The 26341-nt window shown below is 44.5% G+C and overlaps 1 protein-coding gene across 3 annotated transcripts; it reads left to right on the top strand.

The window, feature by feature from the left end:
- Positions 1–25026, top strand: LOC102016529 (chromosome unknown open reading frame, human C8orf46). Of its 3 annotated transcripts, XM_005392150.2 has the most exons (7): positions 1–575; positions 2762–2827; positions 5029–5084; positions 11623–11776; positions 16607–16668; positions 20276–20367; positions 22567–25026. In XM_005392150.2, the coding sequence occupies exons 1-7, from the start codon at positions 509–511 to the stop codon at positions 22748–22750; spliced, it is 681 nt and encodes a 226-aa protein (XP_005392207.1). In that variant the 5' UTR covers positions 1–508; the 3' UTR covers positions 22751–25026. The 3 variants fall into 3 exon arrangements, with proteins under 3 accessions (XP_005392207.1, XP_005392208.1, XP_005392209.1); XM_005392151.2 differs by lacking the exon at positions 2762–2827 and having other exon boundaries at positions 7–575; positions 11620–11776; XM_005392152.2 differs by lacking the exon at positions 2762–2827 and having other exon boundaries at positions 13–575.
- The last annotated feature ends 1315 nt before the right edge of the window (positions 25027–26341 follow it).

Genomic DNA, 26341 nt, shown 5'->3' with positions numbered 1-26341 from the left:
AACCGAATATCCAGTTCGGGGGTGGTAGGGTGGGAGATAAAGTCCTTTTATCTCTGAAATGAGAAGGGGAATTAACTGGTATCAAAATTCAACGTTTCCTTTTTGGTGAAATTCCCCAGCCAAGCCGGGTGCTAACCGAGTAGGCGATTTCACTTCACCGTCACTTCACAAAAGACTTCCAAATTCACTGCAGCAGACCGCGAAGTAAAATGTTATGTGCATCCTAGCTGAGAGGGGACGGAAGCCTCCACGCTCAATCAAAGGTTTGCAATAATAGGATTCATAAAAATTTAAAAAAAAAAAAAAAAAAAAAAAAGGACAGATGGGATTAGAAAATGTTGCAGTGAAGACTGGGGAATGAGATGAGCTCACAGCCCGGAGCCCAGCCTGCCTTTTGTGGACCTACACAATGATCGCAGAGCCAGACTGGATTAGGAGACCTCGCGACTAGGGGGTCCGGAGAGAGGCTGCGGGTTCCCAGGCGCTTGAGGAAAAGCAGGCTGAAGCGATGCATCAGATTTACAGCTGCAGCGATGAAAATATAGAAGTTTTCACCACCGTGATTCCTTCCAAAGGTGAGCACCATTGCCCTTGGCTGTCCCTTACGGTGGATCCGAGGCGGGAGGGTGAAGACAATCACGTGCTATTTTACTGTGGCAGACCCTGAAGTCCCGTAGTCTAACGGGTTCTCTGTTTGGATGATATTTGTTTTATTTTTTTTTTTTCTGGAAAAAGACACAAGGATAAACATCAATCACTCAGAACCGATCTATCAAGGGGGAAAGGAGGGCGGTTACATGCTGGCTGTTCACTTAATTCAACGCTGGCCGCCCAACAGGCTGAATGAAAGTGACAGCAAGTCATTGTTAAGGAAAACTGAGATGAAAACAAAATTCCCAGGGCAGCAAGACAGGTTCTCTCATTTCCCCAACGAGCAAGTGGGCGCCGACACATTAATCAGCTGGCTCAGAAGTATGATTTCTGACTGTGCCATGAAATGTGAGAAATTCTCCCAGCAGTGGCCTAAACTCCAGTCAAGCAGTTAAATAGTGACCTGACCCTAGGGCTGGTCTCCCCAGAAGCCCAGAACCCTGACCTGACCCGGTCCCAGCATCACCGGGAAGTGTGACGAGGAGAACCTTGACTTTATAAGCCCCGCTGTCCCCGCATTCAGTGTGAGGTCGGGGAAAGGGCTTTGTGGGGGGCTCTCCAGAGTCCAAGCGTCCAGTTACAGGCCAGCTCCCTGGGCCCTCCAAAGCTGGCGCTCTCTCCTGCCGCCCCTGTGAGCCCCGAAGCCCCTGTTTTGCTGGGAGACCCCTTGGCTAAGGCTTCGCCCCTGGTCTCATTGTCAGACTTGAATGAAGTGGGCCGGGTGTTTGCTGGTGTTGTGACTCCACTCAAACAATTCCTTCCTTCTCTGTGTCAGCCACCGACAGTGCCCTTGCTCAGGGGGGAAGGGCAGGACTCACTCGCCCCGGCCACAAAGAGCCAGCAAAACATAAATTAAGTTTTCGACATCTACTGTGAGAGAAAGAGAGAAAAGAGCGAGAAAGAGAGAGAGACAGAGAGACAGAGAGAGAATAATGTCTGCCCACATGTAGGAGTTTAAATTCTCCCTGGAGATCCTAAAAGTCAAAGCTGGTCCTCTGACCAGCAGTTCCACTCTTGGGTAAATAACACAGGGGAACTCTCACATGAGGATGCTAACCGTGCCATTGACTCTAAGTAAAAGGACAAAGCTGAGACTCACCTGAACACCGGTGAAGAGGGGAGTAGCTGAGCATGGTGCCTTCACGCTATGCACTGCTCTGCAGTGGGCAACAGGCGTGAACTAGATTTCCGTGGATGGGCATGAGTGAATTATTTATTTATGTATTTATTATGTATGCAGAGAATCAAACCCAGAGCCTCATGCGTACTAGGCAAGTCCTCTACCACTGAATTACATCCCTGGTCCATGGCCGTACCACCCTGAATGCGCCTGATCTCATCTGAATTCCATTCCTAGCCCTATAAATGAAAGTTGAGTGAGAAAAAGAAACAAAAAAAGGTAGCTGACAAATTATATATGTATGATAACATTTCTATAGATTTGGAAATATGAAATAATGGTATATATTGTTCATGGCTAAATGTCTGGAGAAAAGTGTGAACATGGACCAGAATGATACAATTAGTGATCTCAGTAACCCTGGAGAAGGACAAAAGTCAAATTCTAAAAGGGTAGAAAGGGAACTTATACTTTACCTGTCACTTTTTATTTTTTTATATGAGGAAAACATAAATTGGAAGCAAAGATGAAAATGTTAAATATGTCTATTTTCTGTACCTTCAAACAATATTTAAGGGAGAAAATATCAAGAACAAAGTGATTAAGAGCTGGCTGGTATTTCTGTGCTGTGTGACCTTTGACAGTGTACTAACCTCTCTGTACAATGTACTAAGCTCTCTCTACTAACCTCAAGGTACAGTGATAACCTCCCTGGCCCTGAGTTCCCACTTCTGTAAAATGGAGAAACAGACTTATCTCCCAGGATTACCATGTGGAATAAATGAGTTAAGATAGAAAGCATCGAGAGCAGTAGCTGGCAGGTAGTGAGCACCATTAAATACATCACTTACAAAGTGATTTCTATTTTTATTCTTCATTTGAAGCAATGAATATATTCAAAGATGAACATTTATTCCTGTATTCCTTTTTTGCCATTTTCATTCATGCCTACATCCTAGTAGTAAATCAAGTATTCATTGGTATTCACAGGCATTTCACCCATCAGGAAGTTGTCCTCTAGAAAAGGGAGATTTGCACTCTTGCATGGGATCAAAAGTAAGTGAGGCCCCCTTTCCAGCTCTTGCTGTGCCTTCCTTGTCTGCTCCAAGCCCTCAAGGGCGTGGCTTTTGGTGAGAGAAGCTGATGCTAATAGGACCTGAGTCTCTGCCGATGACAGATCGATGGCCTTTTCTGTCAACCCCACAGGCGCGACCTGCAGAAACAGAAGTTGACTCGAGTTGATGTAACCAGAGTTGTATCCCCCCAGAGGAGCCCTTCCCAAAAGACACGGTTCAGCCCTTGGTCTTTAATGTGCAACAACCAACCCTTCCCAAGTACTAACTCACCAGCAGGGCAGCGTACCCTAGCGGTTAAGAGTTCCACCGCTGACTGAGTGACTCCTCTACCCTCTCAATAGCCCCTCGGTATGGTGGGATTAAGGAAGAATAGCTGCCTCTATAATCTGTGAAATTAAAGAGAAGACAAACTATCACCTCATAAAGCTCAGTGTAAGCTATCACTGCATCTATTGTTCACTGCACTCCTTTTTCCAGTAGTGTTGGTCTCCATCTGATATGTACATTTTTAACTGAGATATCTTAATATCTCACAAAAATATGGCAGCAGCAAATGCTATGGTGTCTCCTCAGTATTTCAAAGGTGCAGGATCAAGTCTGTAACTGAAAACGTGTGTGTTTTTACTTGCTAGTGAGAAAGACAGGCCTTTAAGGAAAACATTTTAGAGACACACTTCACAGTAAATAGCAACAACCCTGTGATTTTAGTAAGAAGTCATACCAGAAGTTATTTCCTGAGGTACACTAGCGTGGATTTGGCTCCAGGGTGAGCATAGCACAGTACTGAAAGTAATTCTTTTGGGGAGAGGAACACGGGAGGGAGTGGTGAGGGCAATCAGAGGACGGCAGGAGGAAATCGAGAATGTTTCAGGAAAAGAAACGCTAAAGGAACCCTGCAATCTCCAGGCATCATCGTCTGTCCTCTCCTCCTGCCCTCATCTTGCGGGAAAATAATAACCATCATTAATTCATGGGAATTTATCTTTGTCAGATTTGGACACGGGTTTCTATGAAGATCTTCATTTAACCCTTGACACCACCCTCTGACGGAGATGCACCTGTTTCACACGTGAGGAGTGCGAGGCTTCAGGAGAGTCATTTGCTTATCACACACAGACAAGTGGTTAAGTCTGGGTTCACCCCACGTAGAGGGAGCAGCCCTGGCTCCGCACACAGCTGGGTTCCGCACTGCAGGGCTCTGAAGAAGATAGCAAAGGTGTCACTCGTTTGTCACTCATTCGATATGTGATAAGAAGTGCTTCAGTTCTATGCAGGGCAGAAGCGTGGAGGGGTTCCATTTGCAGTAGCTTATCCTAATGCGATGTGGAAAATAGATCACTGCACGTCTCCACCTGCAGTAAAATCCACTTCCAACAAAGTACTGCTTTTTAAAACTGATAAACTGATTTCCTTAAATTTTTTAATTGTGGTAAAATATGCAGTATGTAGAATCGAACATTTTAAGTGTACAGTTCATTCCATACTGTACAACCATCTCCACCATCCATCTCCAGAATTTTTTCATAACCCTAAACTGAAATTCTGTACCCATTAAACTTTGGACAACCTTCTTTTGCTTGAGGTGGGAGACAAAGTCTCACTGTGTTGTCCAGTCTAACCTTCAATTCTTGGGCCCAGTGATCCTTCTGCCTCAGCCTCCCCGGTAGCTGAGACTACAGGCACACACCATCAGACTCAGTTGAAACCATTAGAAATATCTTCCAATTCCCCACGCCTCTGGTGACCATTATCTACTTCCCATCTCTTTGAATTTGACTACTAGGATTCTCATATAAGTGGAATTACATAATATAAGTCCTTTTATGTCTCACTTATTTCACCCAATGCAATGTTTTCAAGGCTCATTCATGTGTAGCATTCTATCAAGATTTCATTCCTTCTCGTGGCTGAGTAAGAATCCATTGTACGGATGTACTGCAATTAGTTTATTCACTCGTCTTTGGTGGGCACTTGGGTTGCTTGAACTAAAGTGAGTAACGCTGCTCTGAACTTTGGGGTACTGTAGCCAGGCAACATCTTAAACTGCAGTGGGACCCTGCCTCTTCTCCCCATTCCCTCCTCTATGCACCTACCCTGTTCCAGATCTAAACAGTGTTGTTACTATAGCTATGTCAGCCTAATAGGCATTTTTTAAAACTATTTCTTTGTCTCTCTTTGCAGTGACCAGCCCAGCCAGGAGAAGAGTCAAAAGCTCTCAGCACCTCTTAACTAAGAATGTAAGGACACTTTAGTTTATTTTAATCTCCATAGACTGATTTCCATTACAAAAGTAGGGTGGTTTCTTTACTCTCTCCCTTGCTAGTCAACAACAAGAAGCATTTTCTATGCCCTATGTGGTTGCTACTGTATTTTATCCTTCACTTAACCAAAATAACTGACAAATGCCCACCAAATAGCCCTGAAACGGCCGCCTCCTTCTCTGCCATCTTTCCCAGGCACAAAGGGTAAACCTCACTTTGCATATATATTTTTTGCTTGTTTGAACAGAATCATGGACATAATCTCCCTGACCTAACTGTTCTCCTATTGTTGGCATTTGTACTGTTTCAGTTTTCACTATTATAAATAGCACAGCAATTAATTTATTTCTACACAATTCTGTTTGGGTTAATTCATTGGTGCATAGAACTCAATGCAGAATTAATAGGTGAAAGGATAAGAACAGTTTAATCCACTCACCTATGCAGCCATCCATTCAGCAAATAGTTGCATTCCTACTATGTGAGAACGTAATGGAGAACATAAGAATGATTTTTAAAAACTGGTTTCTGCTTACATTTTTACAACATGCTGCCAGAAATCTTGAACAATTTTGAGGCTACCAGCTATGCTTTTCCATCTACTTGGAAACATATACAGTCCCTTACTTTACATGTTTTTAAAGTTTAATAATATTATGCTTTTCTCATCCTATATACCTACTTCTTCATGTAAAAACTTTTAATGTATCTTTACACTTCATTTTAAAGAGGAAATTGTAATTGTTTCCTCTTGGTGATACTGGAGTTTCTATTTCTATCACAAACTTTCACAGAATACCATGTTTATTTTAAGTATCTCAATTTTTAAAAGCTATTTTAAAAAATTATTTTTGAGCATCCTGGAAACAAGATGGGATTTTATTTGTCATCATATACATTTATTATGCTTTTAATTCCCAAATCATTGCATACCCTTTATAAAATTTCAAACATTCTAAAGATGTAAAATTTAAGACCATAAAATCCTAAGAATCTATAGAACAAAGTGGTTAGATACACAGACTTTAGAGTCAATCTGCCAGCATTTAGATCCCCATTCCATCAATTTCTGGTTATGTGACCTTGAGCAAGTTGCCTAACTATTTTGGGACTGAACTTGTTTAGCATTAAAATGAGGATAATAAGAGCACATACCTCAAGAACTATGGGAAAGAATAAATGATTTAACACATGGCAAGTATTTAGTTGAGAGATTGATTCATAGTAAGCATTCAATATACATTGCTATTTTTTGCATTAAAAATTTTCCCAAATACTATAGTTATGCTTTATTGTCTCATAATATACTGTTTTGCAAATTGCTTTTTTCACCTAATAGAGTTTGAACATCTTTCCATGCCAATTAATGCAAATAGATCTACCCCATTCCTGGTAGCTGTATAGTATTCCAGTGTATAAATGTACAACTATGCATTGACCCAAACCAAATCTGAAGTATTTTAGATACATTATTTAACCAATAGATTAGATTCATCAATAAATGTGGTTTCTCCATTTTGTCTACTAAGACAGTGCCACAAGAAATATTCTTTAAAATATTTGAATGTTCTTATACACACTTTTGCGGATCAATACATCGGTATGAAATGCTAGGCCAGAGAATACAAACACTGAATTACAGCTTCTGACAGTAGAAAGAAGTGGAAAAAAATCTATAGCCACTGCCAAACTTCTAGGAACTATGTTTAAAAGTACCTTTTGCAAGCTGGGCATGGTGGCGCACTCCTGTAATCCCAGCACTCCGGAGGCTGAGGCAGGAGGATCGTTGTGAGTTCAAGGCCAGCCTGGGCTACAAAGTGAGCTCAAAGTCAGCCTGAACTGCATAGCGAGACCCTGTCTCAAAAAGACAAAAACAAAAAAGTACCTTTTGCACAATAGCCAAGCCAATACTCTATGGTATCAGTGTTGTCAAACTTTGACAATCTAATAGGTGAAAATATCTTATTGTTTTAATTTGCATTTATTTAATTTTTAATGTGACACTTCATCTTTTCATAGATTTACTGATGATTTCAATATGTTTTCCTTGCAGGTTTCTATTTAGCCTATTTTTCTGTCAATTGCATGCCTTAGAGAACATTTTATATGATGAGCAAGTGGAGGCTTTTTAATTGATGGAAAGTTTGGTTATAGTGCATGAGATTCTGGTCTAGCTTATGGTCCCTGAAAACTTAAGCCCAAAGTCGAAAAGAAAAACAGTCCTGGTCTTCCAGGGACAATAGGTTAGGTGTTCCTGAAAACGGAACGGGAAAATGTTTGTAGATATTTTAGAATTTAAGAAAACTTTCAACAGAGTTTTAGCTCTTTGAGCCAGTGGAGGTGCTTGTCTTCAGATAGTCACTCTTCCTCTGGTGGGATGGCTCAGTAAGCCCTCTGGCCTGCTGAGCTCTTCTCTAAGTCTTTCTAAATCTCCGCTACACCTGCCCAATCCCTCCTCAGCCTCAGCTGCACAAAACATGCACATTAGGAGAGCTCTCTTGGTAACACGGTGACACCCACCTTGTACAGGTGGGGAAAGTGAATCCCAAAAGGAAATGGCTTGCCTATCTTGCTTCCCCAAGCAACGAGCTCTCGGCTTTCTTTTACTTTCCTTTTCACCTTCTCTAGCTTGGTGGTCTGTAAACCACTGGGTTGGTGAACTTGCCTGGAAAGATGCATTTTGTTTTGCAACGATACCAATATTTATACCTTTCTCTGGAGGAAATTCTTGTTTGTATTTCCTCTAACCCCTTGAGCTACCATGTGAATGGATGTCAGCTTCTTTTCTTTACAAATGCTTCTCTGTTCTGAGCCATCTCTAATATCAGGATTTCTCTTCTCTGTGTCACCTCTTGAAATTTTCTTCCTATCCTAGGGCACAGCACACTTCTCTAAACAATCTCTCTTTCCCTCCTTTTCTTTCTTCCTTTCTTCCTTTTCTTTCCTTCCTTTCTTTTTTCTCTTTTCATTACTTAGGCTATTTTATTGACAGCCTGATCATTCTAACACCCACTGATATCATAGTAGTAGCTCGAGGGAATAAGCTTACTCAAAAGAGTGGATCGGTTAAGACTTTTGACATAATGGAGCCAACTTTCACTGTGATTCAAGGCCTCTTCACACAAGCAGAATAGCTGTCATCAGGAAAGATGGAGAAATTAGATTGCAAATGTCACACTGTCCCCAGATTTCAAGCTAAGGAGGGGAGGAATTTGTGCAGTGATCTCCTCCTAGTCTTTTGAAATGTGCTGAGCAATCAATTGCCCTTGAAAACTCTTGTCTGGATGTAATTGATTCTGTGGGTTTTTAAGCTGAAGCTTCCCCACTCTCTCCTTCCTTAACTCTCCCACCCCCAAGTGCAGGGAAAGGATTTCAGAGGTGGCATTTCCTGTTCCCGAAAGGGAACATTTGTTCCCTTTGAGAGGAGGGAATAGTGGAAGGCAGTGGTATCTTCCCATGGATTCCCCAGGCTTTTACATACATCCTGCTTTCTTTTTCTTTCTATGATGGGTACAAAACACCACACCAGGCCTCACTTCTCCTGTCTTGGAGGAATACTGATAGTTCAATCACAACATCAGGAGTAGCTGTGGTAAAAGCCAATGGCAAAAGTTGGGCATGGTGGCACACTCTTGTAATCCCAGTGCTCGGGAAGCTGAGGCAGGAGAATCACTGAGAGTTCAAGGCCAGCCTGGGCTACATAGTGAGTTCAGGCCAGCTTGAACTACATAGTGAGACCCTGTCTCAAAAAAAAGTCAATGGCAAAGAACTCTGAGTGCCAAGTAATAAGATTCAAGTCCTTCCTATTCAATCCAGGAGGTTCACATTCCCAGGTGTCTCTTATGCCACACACTCTATGAGTCCAGGGCAATGGAGCTTAGCATTGCCACTAGCAGAGACAGTTTCAGTATCCTGAGTGATACAATGGCTCAGGGAAGTACCATGAGGAGAAAGGAGGCTGGAGGGGAAAGGCTTATCCAGAATGTAAGTGCAGATCACCCACGGGCACCTCACTCACACACACACACACACACACATACACACCACATGCACACAGGCACACACACAAACACATGCACTCACACAAGCGCCTGCCTGGGTGAACAGGCTCAGCCCTCAGGCTGCGTGAAAGGCCTGCTGGAGACCCAAGGAATCCGTCGTCTTCCGCAGTGCCCAGAGTGGGGGAAAGTGATTTTCAGCGCCCGTGATGAATCTTAAGTGCTCCTGAATCACTGAGCTTTCCCCAAAGGCGAAACATGCATGACTCTGAGTCCCAAAATGGACCCAAGAAGAGTAAATTTCCTAACTCGCCTATGGCCAAATTTGCGATGTATTAATTTTATAACGAGAGGAATATTTGGAGTAAACTGAGGCAAAAAGTGTCAGATTGTTTTATTTTCTTGTGCGGGAGACATAAAAATGTGGCCTTCAAAAGACTTAAAACTACTCTGAAATACTGTAAATATATGGCATGAAAAAGAGAGAAAGACGTGCTATTAAAATCTCTACTAATGACAGGCATTTACCATGCCTCAGTCCAGCAAGGCTAGGCATGATACCCGCTTTCCACGTAACTACTAAGCATCAAAACTGGTGTTTGAACTCAGGTCAGCCTGACCCCAAATAGCATTATCATCTTCTTCCTTAAATATCTGAGAAGAGGAAAAAACAATCAATGTTTTAATTTTCATTTAATCATTCATGTTGTTCAACCTCTTTTGATGTTTATCTGCCACTCTTATTTCTACTATCAATTGCCAGATCAGATTTCTGCTTCATTTTTCTATTTCTTTCAACTTTATTTGTTTGTAAGAGTTTTAAGAACATAGGGATAATTCCCTATTATATGTAACAAATGTTAATGTGAGCTACATCCTGTTTGTAAACATGCAGCTTTGAGCTAGCTGGTATTCATTTCCAGAAATGAACACAGATCCATTTGTCTCAATGACCTTAGGTTATTCCCAACAATGTTTATTATTAAAGACCCAATTTTCCCGCACTGAGTTAAAATACTACCTTGCTATCATATTTTGAAAAGCCCATCATTTTTGCTTTGGGAACCCCTAAAAGCAACATAGCAGTTATGTGTTGACTACTGGCGGGGATCTGAGGCTGGGCTCTAAGCACTAAAAACTAACAGACGTGTAGCGAGCTCAGGAGCTGGCACAGAACACGCTCTTGCAGGACAGCTGTGGAAGGAAAGAACAAGCAAAAGGGCAAATGCAAATCTCCGAAAAGCTACCGTGTTGTAGAATATTGGGGGTTCTAATAAGCTTCAAGGGGGAAGGACATTCAGCATGAATGACCCCAGTGTACTGGATAGGGGTAAAATATGCAGGCTTTGAGCCCAGACTGCTAAGATTCCTTTCATGACTCCCCAGATTAAAATAAAATGGCTGATGTTGTTTGCCTCCAGTTTTTACATTTAAATAATATCAGTGACTTCAGTCCCTTCAGTCCTTCTATCAGTCCCTTTGGGGTACTGGTTTTAGGACCACATGCATATACACACACACACATGCACGCACACAGGGATACCGAAATTCACACTCAAGTCCCTTGTGTAAAATGGTATAATATTTGCATATAACCCACACACATCTTCCTATAGATCTTAAACCATCTCTAGATAGCCTATATTACCAAAAACAATGAAATGCTTGGTAAACAGTTGCTATACGGTATGGTTTAGTCAATAACAAGAAAAAAGTCTGTACATATTCAATGTAGACACAATATTTTCCCATATATTTTCCACCTGCCATTGGGAAACCTTTCCACAGGTATAGAGGGGAGCTACCTGTATTTTATTACAGCTTTTAAGGTCCATTTTGGTGGACCCTGAGGGCATTTCCCCTTACCACACTTTCTAAAATAAGCACTTGGTAGGTGATCATCACGAGAATCATCAGCGCTGTGCCCTGCTTTACCTAGATTTCGCTGACCCAAGCGCGCAGGGCGGAGATTCATCTCCCAGCTTGCCCCACCCCAGCAGAGGGTACCTTGGAGGAGACGGAGCTCCCGGGAGCCCTTGCTGCTCCAGTTTGGCAGCAGTTTTGTTTTGTTTCTTTTTAAACTCTGGGACTCATTTGCTCCAGTCCTCTCTTTAGGCTTCCTCCGCTAGAACACCCCAAAAGCTGTCCTTCGTATGCTCAGGGGTGTTCTCCGCTAACTGAAAGACCGGAAGACCCCAGCTTTCGGGGTCATCCTCCTTTGCCATAGCCTGTGCTTTTACCAGAACATCGGGCCGTGGGACCTGCCTGTACTGCTGTTGAGGAATCCCCCAGAACCTTCCTTTGCTTGCACGATGATACTTCTTGGCAGTCTGAAAGTCACTTCTGACAGGTTTTCTCCAGAAGTTTCCTCGCGGCTGCTGGCAGTCACTGGAGTAAGGAAGTCTATATACATTCCTTCTCAATCCAAGATCCATCTGCAGAGCTTTACCCGCGGGGCGGTGGGTCCTGAATTCCCAGGACGAGGAGAAACTGACTGTCCTTCCTCTGCCCAGCAGGTGGTGATCGAATCAGACCTGTACCCGCCACGGCCCCTGGAGCTGCTGCCGCACCGCCCGGACCGCTGGGACACAGGCGACGGCCGCAGGTTCGGCCGGGTCCAGAATGCGCGGCCACCAAGGGCGCATCCTGCCAAAACCCCCACCAGACCCGGTGCGTGAGTCCCGGCCCCACCCGATCCCCTGATCCTCCCGGCCACGGTGACCCCTGAAAGCAGGTCCCACGCCCGCGAAAGCACAAGCCCGCAGTGTCTGCGTCCTGCTAGTGTTTCCTCTTAGAGGCCTCAGTCACGCCAGGGGCACCGGCGCCTTTCCCAGATACTGTTTGCACTACACTGTCTGCCTACAAAACTCTGGCTTCTGTGTGTGTAGAGTGAAGATGCGCTGTCCACCGTCTTGGTGCTCAGGGAGAAGGGCCATGTAAATGTAAACCACGACGTTAAGGGGAGAGAAGGCCATGACCTGCGATGTGAAGGACGCTGGCGCTGTTTATTTAACAGGTTGCATGCAATAGTCCAGGCTCTCCCTAAACTGCCATCTTACAAACTTACCATTTTAAATTTGAATGATTCAATCTATAGAAAGAATTCGAGAGTCAGTCGTTTTTTGAAAACTGGAAAAACTATCATTTTATCTCATGTTCTGTCTTTTTTTTAAAGTGGCTTCCGCCTCAAGCACGGAAACAGAAACCTACCACTAGCCCACTGAAGCCTCTGATGGTATTTTCCTCTAAGTGTTAGTTTGCTTCTGTTATGCCCACAACCTGAAGTTATTCATATTTTAACTCCAAACATATGCAATAGAAAGTCCAGGGTGTCCTTAAATCTTTAGGGTGTTAACAATTGTGAATTTTGCAAGAACTAAAATAAGACTCCATTGAGCCTATTCCTTCCCCCACCTTCTCTTCCTACCCAGTCAACCCCCTTTTTTGTTTTCGTCCTGGTTTTTTCCCTTGTTTTTTATTTTCATTTTCTCCTTTCTTGACTGCCAGAGTAGATGTCTGAGGTTTCTTTGGTCACCAAGAACCTGATCCTGTTTATGACCCTATGTATAAAAACACACAAAGCTGCATTGTTTAATTAAGTGATTGCATGTACATACATGCATACACTGAAGGCATTAGGAAGACCACAGTCTGCCTTGCAAGTTAAAGAAGATAGATTTTTCTCTGTGTCTATGTATAGGTGAGTGGGTGGGTACGTGTAGATGGAAACAGAAAAAGAGGCAGAATATTTCTCTTTGTTACAAAATCACCAAGTGAATTCAGAACCATGTTTCTCAGATTTTTGTGTGCAAAAGAAATTACCTGGGAATCTTGTTTTTATGCAAATTCTACTTTGGGAGGATTAGACAGGACCCTACGTCTTATATTTCTAACAGGCTTCTAGATGATACTGCCGTGGGAATAACAGATTGAGTAGCAAGAATGTAGGGATGATCTAACACAGTGATTCTCAAAGTAGGGTCTTGGGAGCAGCAGCAGCACCTGGAAGACTTGTTGCAAATATGAATTTTATTGGATCAGAATTCCAGGGTTAAGATACATCAATCCATGTTTCAATAAGCGCACCTACCGCCATGATTCTCATCCATACCGGAGGTGGAAACTCTGATCTGTCGCCACTGCCCTTTGCCCATTTACAGAAGAGGAAAATGAAGCCGTGGAAATTATTTGACCCACCCAGTATTACACCACTTGGTAGCCGCCGAGCCTTGTGAAACTTCAGGTGCTCTGATTTCCTAGCCAGTGACACTTCTCCAGAGAAAATGCTTTCTGAACTGTCTAGTTTTAGGGCCATCTCCATACCTTTCTAAGTAGTGTGTGGCAGTTTGGGCTAACAAAGTCACTCTTATTCTGAAAGACAGGAGCAGTACATGATGAAATGGAGAGGATATGCCAAAATCGTGATAGTCGGCTCCTGAAGGATGTGGCAGTCAGGTTATAAAAAAAAAAAAAAAAAAAAAAAAGCTTAAGCTAGGCATTGATTCAATTCCTTCAACTCCCCCAATCTTATAGATTCCAGAAAAGGTAGGAGGAGCATTTCTGAGCCAAAGCCAGACCCTGATGCTCTCCAAGGAAAAGCTGGGCAGCAGTCCATGGGTTTCAAGCCTTACTTCCCCTGTCAGAAGGCTGTATATCTCTGGGGATCTCAGATCTAGGGACACGTTTTATTTTTGGGCCATATATGAAGGCTCCTGGCTGTGGTAGCTTCCTTACACGGGAGAGAGATGAGGAATTGGGCAGTGCAGGAACTCTGAAGGCAGTAACCTGGCCAAGAAACTCCCACTATGAGGCCTCACGTGCCTGAAAAGGGGACTGTCCCTACCTCCTAGGCCTGAGAAAATGACTCCCTATGGGACTGCTTCCCTGAGATGACCCCACACCCCTCAGAACCAATTTGTTCAAACAAGCTGAAAATTCATTTCTCAGTTGGGCCACTGTCCATCATTCCAGCAAGTTTTGGGATCTCTTTCCTAGCACCTCCTTGTCCGCCCACACCCCTTCTCACAGTGAACACCGGCAGTGTCAACACCTAAGTGTTTCTCACCTCACCCTCTTTGTACCTGCGCTGGGCTGCCTGGCTTACACAGCCTGCCTCTCAAATATGCACAGAGCATCGTCAGCGAAGGTCCTGTCTCCAGTTCGCCTTCCTCCGTAAGGCTACCAGAGAGGTCCTCCTAAAACAGAAATCTGCCTTCCATCAGCCCCTGTCTTTAAGCACCATGTCCCCCACCTCACCCCAACTCCAGGCCATGCTACTCCTGTCCCACTGTTCTTAGTTAGAACAACCCTGAGCTATAGCGTACTGTAGTTCTATAATTGCTGCACTGTATTCTGCTGCCCTGGATCTTTGCAGACATCTTTTTTCTGCAGTTTTCCCTCCCTGGGTCACTCTACCTTCTCTCAGGCTAAGACAGGGAATCCCTTGGTCAAACTACCTCAGGCCAGCAAGACCACCAAAGAGGCCCACTTACTGCTAAATAATCCCTGCCTGGCTTCATTATAATTTTTATATACCTCTAACACCTCAGTTTCCCCAAGCAGAAAGTGCAGACTACTATGATATCTACCTCTTAGAGTTGTGTGAAGAGCTGAATAAAAAGCCAGGCATGGGGGCATTGCACACCTGTAATCCCAGCACTTGGGAGACTGAGGCAGGAGGATCACTTTGAGTTCGACAGCAGCCTGGGCTATATATTGAGTTTAAGACCAGCCTGAATTACAAAGTGAGACCCTGTCTCAAAAAACAAAATAAAAAAGAATTAAATGAGATATAGTCATCCTTTGGTATCCATGAGGGCTAGTTCTGCAGGACCCCTCCACATGCCAAAATCCATGAACCCAAGTCTCTTCTCTAAAATGATGTGGCATTTGCATATAACTTAATCACATCTTCCCATCCACTTTAAATAATCTCCAGGCTTCTAACAACTAATACAATGTAAGTGCTACGTGAGTCATCATTACACTGTATTGCTCAGGGAATAACAACAGGAAAAGATGTCTATACATGTTCAGTACTGACACAGTTTTTTTCAAATGTTTTCAATCCACAGTTGATTAAATCCACAGATGCAGAACCAGTGGGTACTGAGGACTGACTGAAGCTAGGTGATTTATGCTCAGCACAATGCCTGGTATATTCAAAAATATACGCTGCTATTATTACATCTGCCATGGCGCTGTTCATTATAGTTTGATCTTGGTAATGTTAAAAGAAGAACCCCTTAGATCAATTAAACAGTAGATACGAGCAAAATAAAACAAAAGTTACTCACAGTGCTCAAAACAACAACAAGTTTTGTGAATTCCAACCAATAACACAGTCAGACAGTCTGTACGGGAAGACGGAAGCAAGGTATAAACACATTAATTGGCCATCGCCTATCCGACAACCAGTCCACTGATTACTGCTTAACTAGTTAATTGTTTCAGCTAATCACTTCAGCAGCTACCGGGCCTTCTAAAACCAGCCACAGCTCAGTTCCTGCAATTTTAGCTCCATATTGGTTTGGTCTGTTGGGCTCAAAGCCAAATCCATAGCCTCTCACAAAATTTTATTTAACAGTACTTATACTTTTTTCATTTTATTAGCATTGAGATGCTTTCCAGGGGTGGGGGACTCCATAAACTGCAGTGTATGAGGTGAAGCTTGTCCTGGAACATGGGCCCCAAGAGAGATTATGTTGAATCCTGGCTACCTCATCTCAAAATCGGGATTCTTAGAAGCTGCAGGCTTTAGGATAGAAATTACTCAGACGTAGGTTGTGTCAGGAATAAGACATTAGAAAGCAGAGTCTTTATACACATGTGTAATACAGCCAATGTCTCGGGATTCTGATGTGATGAGCTCAATCCTTCCACCTAATGGCCTGCACTTTCCACAGCAGACGCTTTCTCTGCTCACTTCCAGAGGGGCACCCAGGAGCATTGTTTTATACAATTGATCCCAACTACCAAGAGGTAACTCGTGGTAACCTCTTTAACCTCTTGTGACCTGGGGCCTTAGGAAGGAGGAACTTAGGGGACTTTCTCTGAGTATCCGCATTGCTAAATGCATCCACATGTGTGATCTTTTAAAATTGATCTCAACTTTTAGAGCAGTTTTAGGTTTACAGCGAAATTGGGCTGAAGGTACACAGATTACCCATATGTTCCCCGCCCACCTCCACACTTACACAGATGCCTTCCCTATCAACATTCCCTTCCAGAGTGATACTTTTGACACAGTTATGAACCTGCGTTGCCACACTGATCCCATGCACACCTTAGTTCCAGCCCCTGGAAGAGGGATGGGATGTAGGTCACCCCTCTTGGTAGTTACGACTGCCTGACTGTACTGCTTGACTTTGCTGCTTGGTACAAAGGCCTTGAGAGGTTACTTTCTGAGATTGACTGGCAAGCAAGACAGCTGATGCACAACCAGAAGGAGGCAGAACTCAGAGTACCACTGAGTAGTATCTCCTCTGTTCAATTTCACAGTGGGGATTTCTGAATCCAAAACATCAAATCTGTGTGGAAATCGAGCATATGGAAAATCGTTGGTAAGTAAGAGAAGTCTGATTAGTTCTATCTGGTGTGTTTTTAACTTCTGTCTATTTCTGTTTCTCCAGTGCCATAAAGAGGCCAGGTATCCTTTGCACCAGTCTGAGGATTATTAGAAAAGCCTAACTGTGGTTCTTTGCTCCTAAAAGCTATCAGTCGACCCTGCTTTGTGCTTTTGTGACACATCATTGGCTGCTTCTCTTTCTTGCCAGAAATTCAGCTTTGAGGCATACAGAGGCTGTGAAATGGGACATTTCATTCAAGGGGAAAAGAACCGGTTTCTAGCATAGGACCTGCCAGACAAGATTGCCTAATTCCCTGGTGCTGCTCTGGAGTAAAGAGATGTAAAGTCTGCAGGCACCATGTAAACACAAAACACTGGTATCTTAGGTAGCTCAGGCGGCTGTAGCAAAATTACATAGGCCAGTAGCGTAACTCAGTGAGGCCTAAAGCCTGAGTCTATCCAGAATAGATGTAACCAATTTTGACATCATGCAGATAAATAAGCATTGAAAAGTAAAGCAAAGAACCATAGTACATTCTACCTTTAACTTTTTTTAAACCATGTTTTATGGATAACTTCAGTTTTACCAAAAGGCTGATACATTTCAAGATTTTGAAAACATCAGTATTAACTTTGAGCTGGCAGAGGTAACCTAACCAACCACCATTATGTTTGGTACTGAGAAATAAACCTTTCAATAAAACTATTGAAATGCAAAAAAAAAATTACATAGGCCAGGGGACTGAAACATATCTCACGGTTCTGGAAGCTGGGAAGTCCAAGATCAAAGTAGATTGAGTTTCTTACGTGGGCTCTCTTGCTGGCTTGCAGTTGGCTAACTTTTTGCTGTGTATTCACATGGCCTTTCCTCTGGGAATGCATGAAGACAGATATGTCTGACACCTCTTTTTCTTCTTAAAAGGCCCATCACAGGCACTCCACTGTCCTGACTTCAACTAAACCTAATTACCTCCCAGAGGCCCCACCTCCCAATACCATCACATTGATGGTTGGGCCTTCCAGTCATGTGTTTGAGGAGCACATAAGCATTCTATCCATTACTATTAGTCATCTCAGGATGGGGGCACCTCTGGGAGCTTCTATGACAGGTCAGGTTCTCTGAAAGCAGTCTCTGGGATTTGAGGTTTGGGGTATAAAATGTATATTAAGGCCCAATGCCCGTGACCAGACTGGGGGGACAGGCAGCTGAACCATGATGCACGCCCAACACCTCCTAGTGGGGATCTCTGGGGGATAGCTGGCCATCCAGGCCATCTGAACTGGGCCAAAATGGCTTTGCATTCCCTCCTCATTCCGTCACAGCTTGTGGCCTGGGGCAGGATGTGACCTTGGGCAAGGTGGGCCCTCCACACCTGAAGCACAGTTCACGGAGCTAACAGCCTTTCACTGCCCACCCGCCTCCACAGTTGGGCAGCTTGCCCTTCCTTGAAGATGGATTAGGTGGCACGTCTCCAAATCTGTCTTCTCCATCATCTTCTGGGCATGAATGTTAGGCTCACTGGCCTCGCAAGGTCAGCAGTGTTAGAGATGAGGTCAGCTCAGACATCCTGAGCCCTTTTAGTATCTGATGCCAAAATGCCTAGATGGTGCGATGTGAAATGTAGAAAAGACCCCAGAGGTTGTCTTGGCCAGCCCCTCATCCTTACAGAACAAACTGGAGAGAAAGGCTTCCCTCCTGGTCTGGGCAGACCTAATCCAGTGATCTCATGTAGAATATTAGCAAAACCACGCAAAGAGTGTGGAATGGGACAAGCTGTTGTCAAAGAAGACCAGACCCTCCCCCAACCTTGTACTTGAGCACCTTGGACTGGCCAGGCAGTTGACAAGGAGGAAAGGTCATCAGACTATGACAGCTCAGCTCAAACAGCTGTCCTGGCTAAACCAAGTGTAAAGGTTAAGGGTAAGAGAGTGTCCCACGGCCTTGGATGAACCTGCACCCTCCGAACCCCCACCCCCGTGCCTCCTGTAGGTGAGGCTCACAGTGCCCTTGGGAGGGAGGCAGCTGCAGCAGGAGTCCAGGGGAAACGGGTGGTATGGATGTGGTTCCAAAGAGAAGACAATAATAATGAAGAGGAGGAAGAGGTGGTGTTTTTCTTTAGGCCTGGAAATAGACTGTGTCCTGCAATGCATCAAAATTTCCTGGGACAGGAAAGCCGTCCAGAGCCCACACACCTAAGTCTGATTCATTGCTAACATGAATTGGAGACGGAACTAAGGAAAGAAGGGAAAGGAGCGAGGACAAGGGCCTCCCCTCCAGAGCTAGGGAGCCCTGGTGGCTGTTCACCTGGCCATTGGCACCAGGAGGAAGGGAGTGCTTGGGAGAAGCCACAAGGTGGCACAGTAACTCTGCCCACGGTCTTCGGCCGGCTCCAGGAAGGAGCTCCTGAATAATGGTGCCCTTGACCTGGAATTTTTGTGATTTCAGGAATGTGTTGAATTGAAGCCTCTGATGGGGGTAGAAGAACAAAGCATACATGTATCCACTGACTGAGTAACCTCTGGACTTAGCCCTGGTTAAGCCATCAGTTAATTTTCAATTCAATACCTGCTCCCAGAATACTTAGCACCTCCTCTGGAAAGGCAGAGGAGGGCTGCTAAATGGGTTAAGTCCCACACTCTGCCACTCACCACATAATCTTTCTGGAACAAGGAGACTGGACAAATATATGAAGCAAGTAAAGAACAAAGACAGAGTGGGGGAGGGGCTACCACAGCCACGCAGTGCTCTGGGGACACAGATAGAGAAAGGTCCCCAACTTGGACTACCAGCCTCAGGGAAGGCTTCCTGGAGAAAGTGGCTGTGAAGGACGGGAAGAGATGAAGCCTCCATCCGGAGGGAAGGGAAAGTGCAGAGCTGTGGGTAAGCACGAGGGAAGGCAGGCCCAGGCCCGGCAGGGGATCCGCCGACACAGGAGTAACAGACAGCTGAGCTGCAGAAATAACGTGGCCTCCACTGCTACAGAATCTTGAGGAGCAGCCTGCATAGTTGGCCTCGGTCTTCCCGCTGTAGGACTCCTGAAGAGTCTAGAGTCCAAGGAGCAAATGGAAAAGGTAGCAGGCCTGGTGAGAAACAAGACGTGTGGGGTGACTGGTCCTTGAGTCCTACAGGGCGCAAATGGAAAAGCTGGGACTGGTGTGGGCAGTCTGTTGAAAGCAAGAATCAGCAGGACTTAACAATTAGACACAGACGATAGGGATGGAAGGGTCACAATTCTCACGTGAGATCAAGTGGCACTCCCAAGTGTCTTTAAACCAGGTTCTCAGAGTGGAACCTTGCTAGGAATGCAGATGCTCAGGACCCACACTAGCTGGGGCCGGGGATATAGCTCAGTGGCGCAAGCACCTGTCTGGCAAGTGGAACATCCTGAGTTTGATTCCTGGTATCAGAAAAAAAGATACTAGGTGGGGTCCAGCTCTGTTCCCCCAAGACTTCTCTGGGGGCTGATGTCTGCTAACAAGTGAGGTCTATGGCCCAGGTTTTTGGTGAACGCTCCAGCCATCCCCCCTTCAAATGGCTCTAGTCAGTGCCGGGGAGGGAATGTGGGCAATTCTGAGTTCCTTTCCCCTTCCTCCTAACACAGATTCCTCCTGTGGCCCGAATCTCAGTGAAAGCTCCAGCCGCAGTAGAGGCGGCAGTCACAGGCTCAGAGAACGGAGCCGTTCGGGGGAGAGGGTAAGTACTGTGCCGTCTATATCCAACACCCGCCTGCTTCCCTGTGCTGTCCTGCCCCTGCCACAAAAGAGCAACAGGTGGCCTGATTGTCAGACTCAGGATGCTAAAACAAAACCCATGCCAGCTGCAAATTACCTTGTAATGAGGGCCATAATTCCGGGTCTGGGTAGCGCCTCATCAACTGTTTCCCTAGGATTAAGCTGAACTGTTTTTCATGGTTTCCACTTCATTAACGCCATTCTTTAGGCTTGGAAAAATGTCATTTGGGAGGATTTTTAGTTATTAGATGAATGACATCACGAGCCATATTAGAACCTCCAATTTGTGCAATGCCAGAAATGCCTTGTGAATTCATTTAGGGATCCCTGTCCATAGGCAAAGAAATGTATAAAATATAAACATGTCAAACCAAATTGTAACCCAAATATGTGTGGTAATTTGGGCCCAGAACCAGCAGCTAGGACAGCGGGAGTTTCCCCAACACACCCTCCCCGGCCTCAGTCAATAAGAGAGTAGTAATGTGCAACTCAACATGAACTTTTATGATCTCTTCTCCTGCCCACCACGCTACAGATGCAGCCGAGCAGTTCAGGAGATGGCAAAGGGCATGAACTCTTGACTCATCTGCTGTCTGTCCTGACACTGCCACCAGCTCAGACTTCTCATCCATTTTAAAACAAATAGAAAAATAGGAAAGAGAAGTGTACCCACCTTGAGAGGTTTTTGTGAGAACTGAGTGATATCACGTGTAGCAAGCTTAGCTTAAACCATTGTCAACATTTTTCAGGGACTTTAGCCCAGCAGTGAGGAAGCTGTGTGCTTGAAAAAGTGTTCAGTGTACACAGGAAAAGCCACAGGCTAAAATATCATCTTAGTCCGTTTTCTGTTGCTAATAGCATAAAATACCAGGGAGTTATAACGGAGAGGTTTATTTGACTCACAGACAGCTCTGGCCCAAGGTTGGGGGGCTATATCTGGTGGTGTCAGCAAAAAGGCAGAGTCCTAAGGCACACGGTGTCACATGGTGACGGACAGGGTGCATATGAGAGACCTAGATGAACATCTTTTATAACCAATATATTCTCAAGATGGCCCATTTAACTCATTAATCTATTATTCACATGACTAGTTCATTCATTCATGAGCACAGAGCCCTATGTACCTCTTAAAGGTCCCACCTGACCCCACCTCTTAATATCTGGTAATAGGGATTATATTTCAACACGAGTTTGGAAGAGACAAGCCGTATTCAAATGATAGCAAATATCAGTGCAAGGGGTGCACACCCAACCCTGTGGGAGTCAGAGCAGAATAGAGCACAGTGCAGCACTTCTGGATGACAGAGGGTCGCCTGGAAAGAAGCATAAAAACCAAACCATGTGTCATTCAACATATTGGGGATTAATTGGAGAAAAGGCTTTTTAAAAAATCATTTGGCTTTTTTGAGGTTCCAGTAGCAAATTATTCTTAAATACCAATAGCTGACTCCTTGTGTAGATCAGCAAAACTTCATGGTGCCTTGCTGGAGGCTGATCTTTCAGGTTCAGACAGCCACATTGCAGAGGCTTCTTAGTGACTTCTTTCTGTCTGAGTTCAGTTTATTCCTGAATCCTGGGTGTTGAAAGGAAAATACTATCATTTTTTTTCACCTTAACGTAGCACATGGGGGAATAAGTGAACATTTATGGAGGGTCTGCACTACTCCAGATGTTTTATTTTCTCATCTTCCTCTTCACAAAGCCCAAGGTATTAGATGTAAGCATCTACACACTATGCAGGAGGAAACAGGCTGCTGAAGATTACGTCACTTGCCTGAAGTTACTCAGTAAGCTGAGAGCAGCGTTCCACACCGGAGCTCTCGCTCTTTCAGTGGTTGGCTCTTTGGGGCGTCTGCTCTTTCTGGCAAAACTGCTCACCTGGAAGTGAGAGTGGTGAGAAAGTAGAGGCCTGAGCAAGGCCAGACCCAGGGAAGGAAGGCAGAAATAGGACTGGAAGCCCCAGGAGCCATCACTTCCCCTTACTCCATAGATAGCTCCCCTAGGTTACTCCCCACAGTAACCCTCCAGCTATGCAGAGGCTGATCAGAGGACAGAGGTGCAGAGGAGGACAGAGAGTTCTGCCTACTCATTTCAAAGGCAAAACCTAAGTGTGGCTCAGCGAAGTGACCACCATCCCCACCTACCCCTGGCTTTTTTTTAGATCCAGACATCTCAAGAAGATGGCCGAAGAGTATCCCACCCTTCCCCAGGGAGGGGAGGCCTCCCTCCCACTGACGGGCAGTGCTTCCTGCGGTGTCCCAGCTATCCTCCGGAAAATGTGGACCAGGCACAAGAAAAAATCAGAATACGTGGGAGCCACCAACAGCGCCTTTGAGGCTGACTAAAGATCACCCTCCCCAGGTTCCTTGCATTGGCCAAGGTTCACAGGGCAGGGGAGACAGAAACCTGAAGACAGGGACTGAGCCTCGTCACCCCTCCTGGAAGCAGGCCCAAATGCATCATCCTCCCTCACCTAGTCACCCTGCTTTAGGGCACAGGAAAGGAACGTGTCTGGAAGGCAAAAGAAAAGTGTTACTTAGAATTGCTGAAGCCATTGGTCTGAAAGTCGCTTTGGGAGGTCACAAAATTTATTTTTCCCTATCTTTAGGCAAAGCTATACTAAAAGCAAACTTTCCCAGCCCATCTTAAAGACCTCCAAGGAAAGAAGAAGACAATTCCTCTGTCTTCCTTGTCAGTTTTTCCAAAATGTATGATTTCTGGTGTAAAAGCTTGACATTTGAGTCACTCGTAAACCCAGTGATTTTCTCTATTGCCAGTTGATGCTTGTTTCACCTTGATGAGGTACAATTTTTGAGGACAAAACATTCTGTACTTACTAGTTCTATTTACCTGACGTTATCATCAAATCAATTCTGATGATCATCTGGCATGATTGCATGAATTCTATACTCCTTTATGTGCAGTTTTTCTGTAGAAAAACATTAAAAGTTAAATGTGAATGTTTTCTGACATAGCATAATCTAGTGAAACAAATAATACCTTGCTTTTGTACAATAATTTTAACTTTTGAAAGTGATTTCCTATCCATTAGCTCTGCTTATCGTCACAAAACCCTAGTTGAAGAAAGTATAGCTATCCCTAATTTACACATGCGAAAAATGAGGCATCTGAAGGTTATGTCTCTAGTAGGAGAACTGGTGACCAGGAACTAGTAGGTTGCGTGACCAGTTAGTAGAACTAGTGACCAGGTCCTCAATTTCTGTCTAGCAGACTCCCTTCTCTGCTTACCCTGGTCCAAGGAAGTTTATAAATGGTGGGATCACGTCTCTAGGGGCAACATTTGAAGGGAAGAATCTAATACAGTTGGATCAAGTAAGTGATTTGAATGAAATACATAATTCATTAGATTGAACCAGAAGAAATTGCCATTTCTGTAGATCAAAAACAACTGAATATTCATTTCAAATGGTTCAACCTAATATGTGATACTTTCCTTCTTTCAGTGGAAGTGCTATTATCAATTTCATTGTCAACATCAGTAGCCTTATAATGATTGTATTAATAATGCTAATAATATCTATCATTTATTAAATGTATACTGTGTGCCAGGTGTGATGCTGGGCACCTTGCATAAACTGTCTAACCTTCCTAACTGCTCTGTGTTAGGGAGCCATACCAGTTTCATACTTTGACACCAATTTAAGGAGGTTAAATGATTAGTCTGAAGGCAACTAAGTTATATGGACTTCAGGCTTCAGGGCCTGTGTTGTAGCTACTCCTTCACACCAAATAGTTCAGAACATAGAGGACTTAATTTAGTAAAGAATGCTCATCTCAAACTCTAGAGGCGCTGTGTGGAGAAGAAATCTGAGGTGGGAGAGTGCAGCGATCGATGAGTAAAGCCTGTCTGTAGAGGGGGTTGGTGAAACATGTCTTGTACATTTGTCATCTGTGGCCTGAACTCTACCCACAGAAGGCTTGCTTTCTAATTAAGACTTTTAAATTAATTCAACCTACATAGTGAAACTAGACATTTTTATTAAGGTAAGATTTAGCCTACAATTGTATTGGAAATTGCCATCTCTTGGTATACAGTAGAGTTTGACCGTTCTTGTTCTCAGACTCAAGTGACATTTCTGACTGCTGCTCTGTGGCCATGTCTCACCTTCTGCTCGCTCTAAGTTTTCTGTTTCTGCATCTCCACGTGAACCGTAAGAGGACACGGGGATGTGCAAGGGGCCTGTACACCAGGCTTTCACCTTGCTGATATCTTGTGTTTATCACTCTTTTAGACTCTGAGCACCTGATGGTCCAGAAAAGATTTGGAGATGAACATCAAGTGCTTTTTCATCGAGGTGCGAGATGAAGTGAACAGTCCAGCATCTTCCACAGGTTAGAGGGCGGGGTCCAGAGTATCGCGAGGGAGCAAACAGGCTGGACCGCACAGAGTCTCCTACAGCTATTTATTTTAACTTATTTAACTTATTACTGATATCTTTTATTTGTATGCGGCAACTGGAGCTTTACGCAGGCTGGAACAACTTATTTATTTTAACTTAAACGGTGAAGTGTTTGCCTTGTACAAAACATTTTATTTGCCTAATTCAAATAAAATTAAGGTGTGTTTTGTGTGTGACATTAATAAAGCACTAAGAAAGTATGCCTGAGGCTCCTTCCTTGAATGAGAGGAAGATTTTCATGAAAGGAATGAATTGTGTGTCTCGATCTCATTGCCCCTGGAAATGAGAGAAATGGTAAGAAAGAATTCAGCATGTTCTTTCCGGCCGAAGGCAATGTCTGGTTTTGATATTATAAGCGAGGCCCAGCAGTTACCCCCAGGGCCTCTGCTAACAGGCCTCGGGCTGTCATCCTCCTAGAGATTACCTCCCCTCCTAGAGATCGCCCTCCTTCCTTCTGATGAGACCCCTCTGTCTGCACTGCAAACCTCAGAGAGCCAGGAGGCCATCCGCAGCTCACCGGCCTCTCACTCCCGATGAAGGAAGGTGCAGACATCCTCCCGGGTGCCCGCCTAGTGTTCAGCCTCGTGGAGGCTGCCCCCATGACTCACGTCACAGCCACTCGCAGCAGGACGCCAAGGCTCGCTACAGATGGAATCACTGAGCCTGGAAGCTTCTCGTGCCAGAGGCAGCAGGGTTTTCAGGACATTTAGGGTAATAAAGTTGCCTCTGTTAGGACCAAGGCCAGTCAAATATTTCAGTTCTTACTTGAACACTCTCTGGCAGTTGTCCCACCCCACCCAGCACCGAGGTTGCCTGTAGAGCTGGCAGATGGGCAGTGGGTAGGAAAAGCAGCACCAGCCAGAGCCCAATTTTAAAAGGAATCATGTGACATGTTGTCTCTGACACTAAATTGGCATAGACCGGAGGACAAGTAAGGGAAAACACAGGCGAAGATGACTCTCTGAAGGATTACAATTTGCATTTTGTTTTTAACTTCTTATCAGAATGCCAGCCTTCTCCAGGAGGTTTGTGTCAAATGTATCATTATGATGCTTAGGGAAAGAGATCTTGTTCTGGGGACAAAGCCACATGCCTGGACATTTATCTTTTATTTTGTCCTATTGGACTGGGACAAGACTTTCACCTATTAAAACACTTTGTTGGGAGGAAACAAGGAAGTAGGGAAATGACTTCCTGACACTCAGGACCGTCACTGAGGATACCTGGGCCTGTGTCAGTCACATTCCTGTCCCCTTGTTGAGTCTGTGGAGGAGCTAAGCTGAGGGGTAACACTGTCCCATATCATAGGCCTTTGACCACCCCACCAAGACTTCTCATGACCTAGGTAGTCCTGGAACCCCAAATGCTGAGTCCCCATTTTGGGGCAGAGTTGCCATAACTACCCCGCTTTCGTCAAGAGACCAGGGGCTTACTTGTCAACTGTCTTGGTTACTTTTCTCTCGTTGCTGAGACAAAATACCCAACATCCAAAATGAAGGAAGGAAAGGTTTATTT

Source organism: Chinchilla lanigera, unplaced genomic scaffold (assembly GCF_000276665.1).
Source record: "Chinchilla lanigera isolate Chin_1 unplaced genomic scaffold, ChiLan1.0 scaffold00043, whole genome shotgun sequence".
NCBI lineage: Eukaryota > Metazoa > Chordata > Mammalia > Rodentia > Chinchillidae > Chinchilla > Chinchilla lanigera.
Note: the sequence above shows the minus strand (reverse complement) of the source record. Positions and strands in the feature narration are given on the sequence as shown.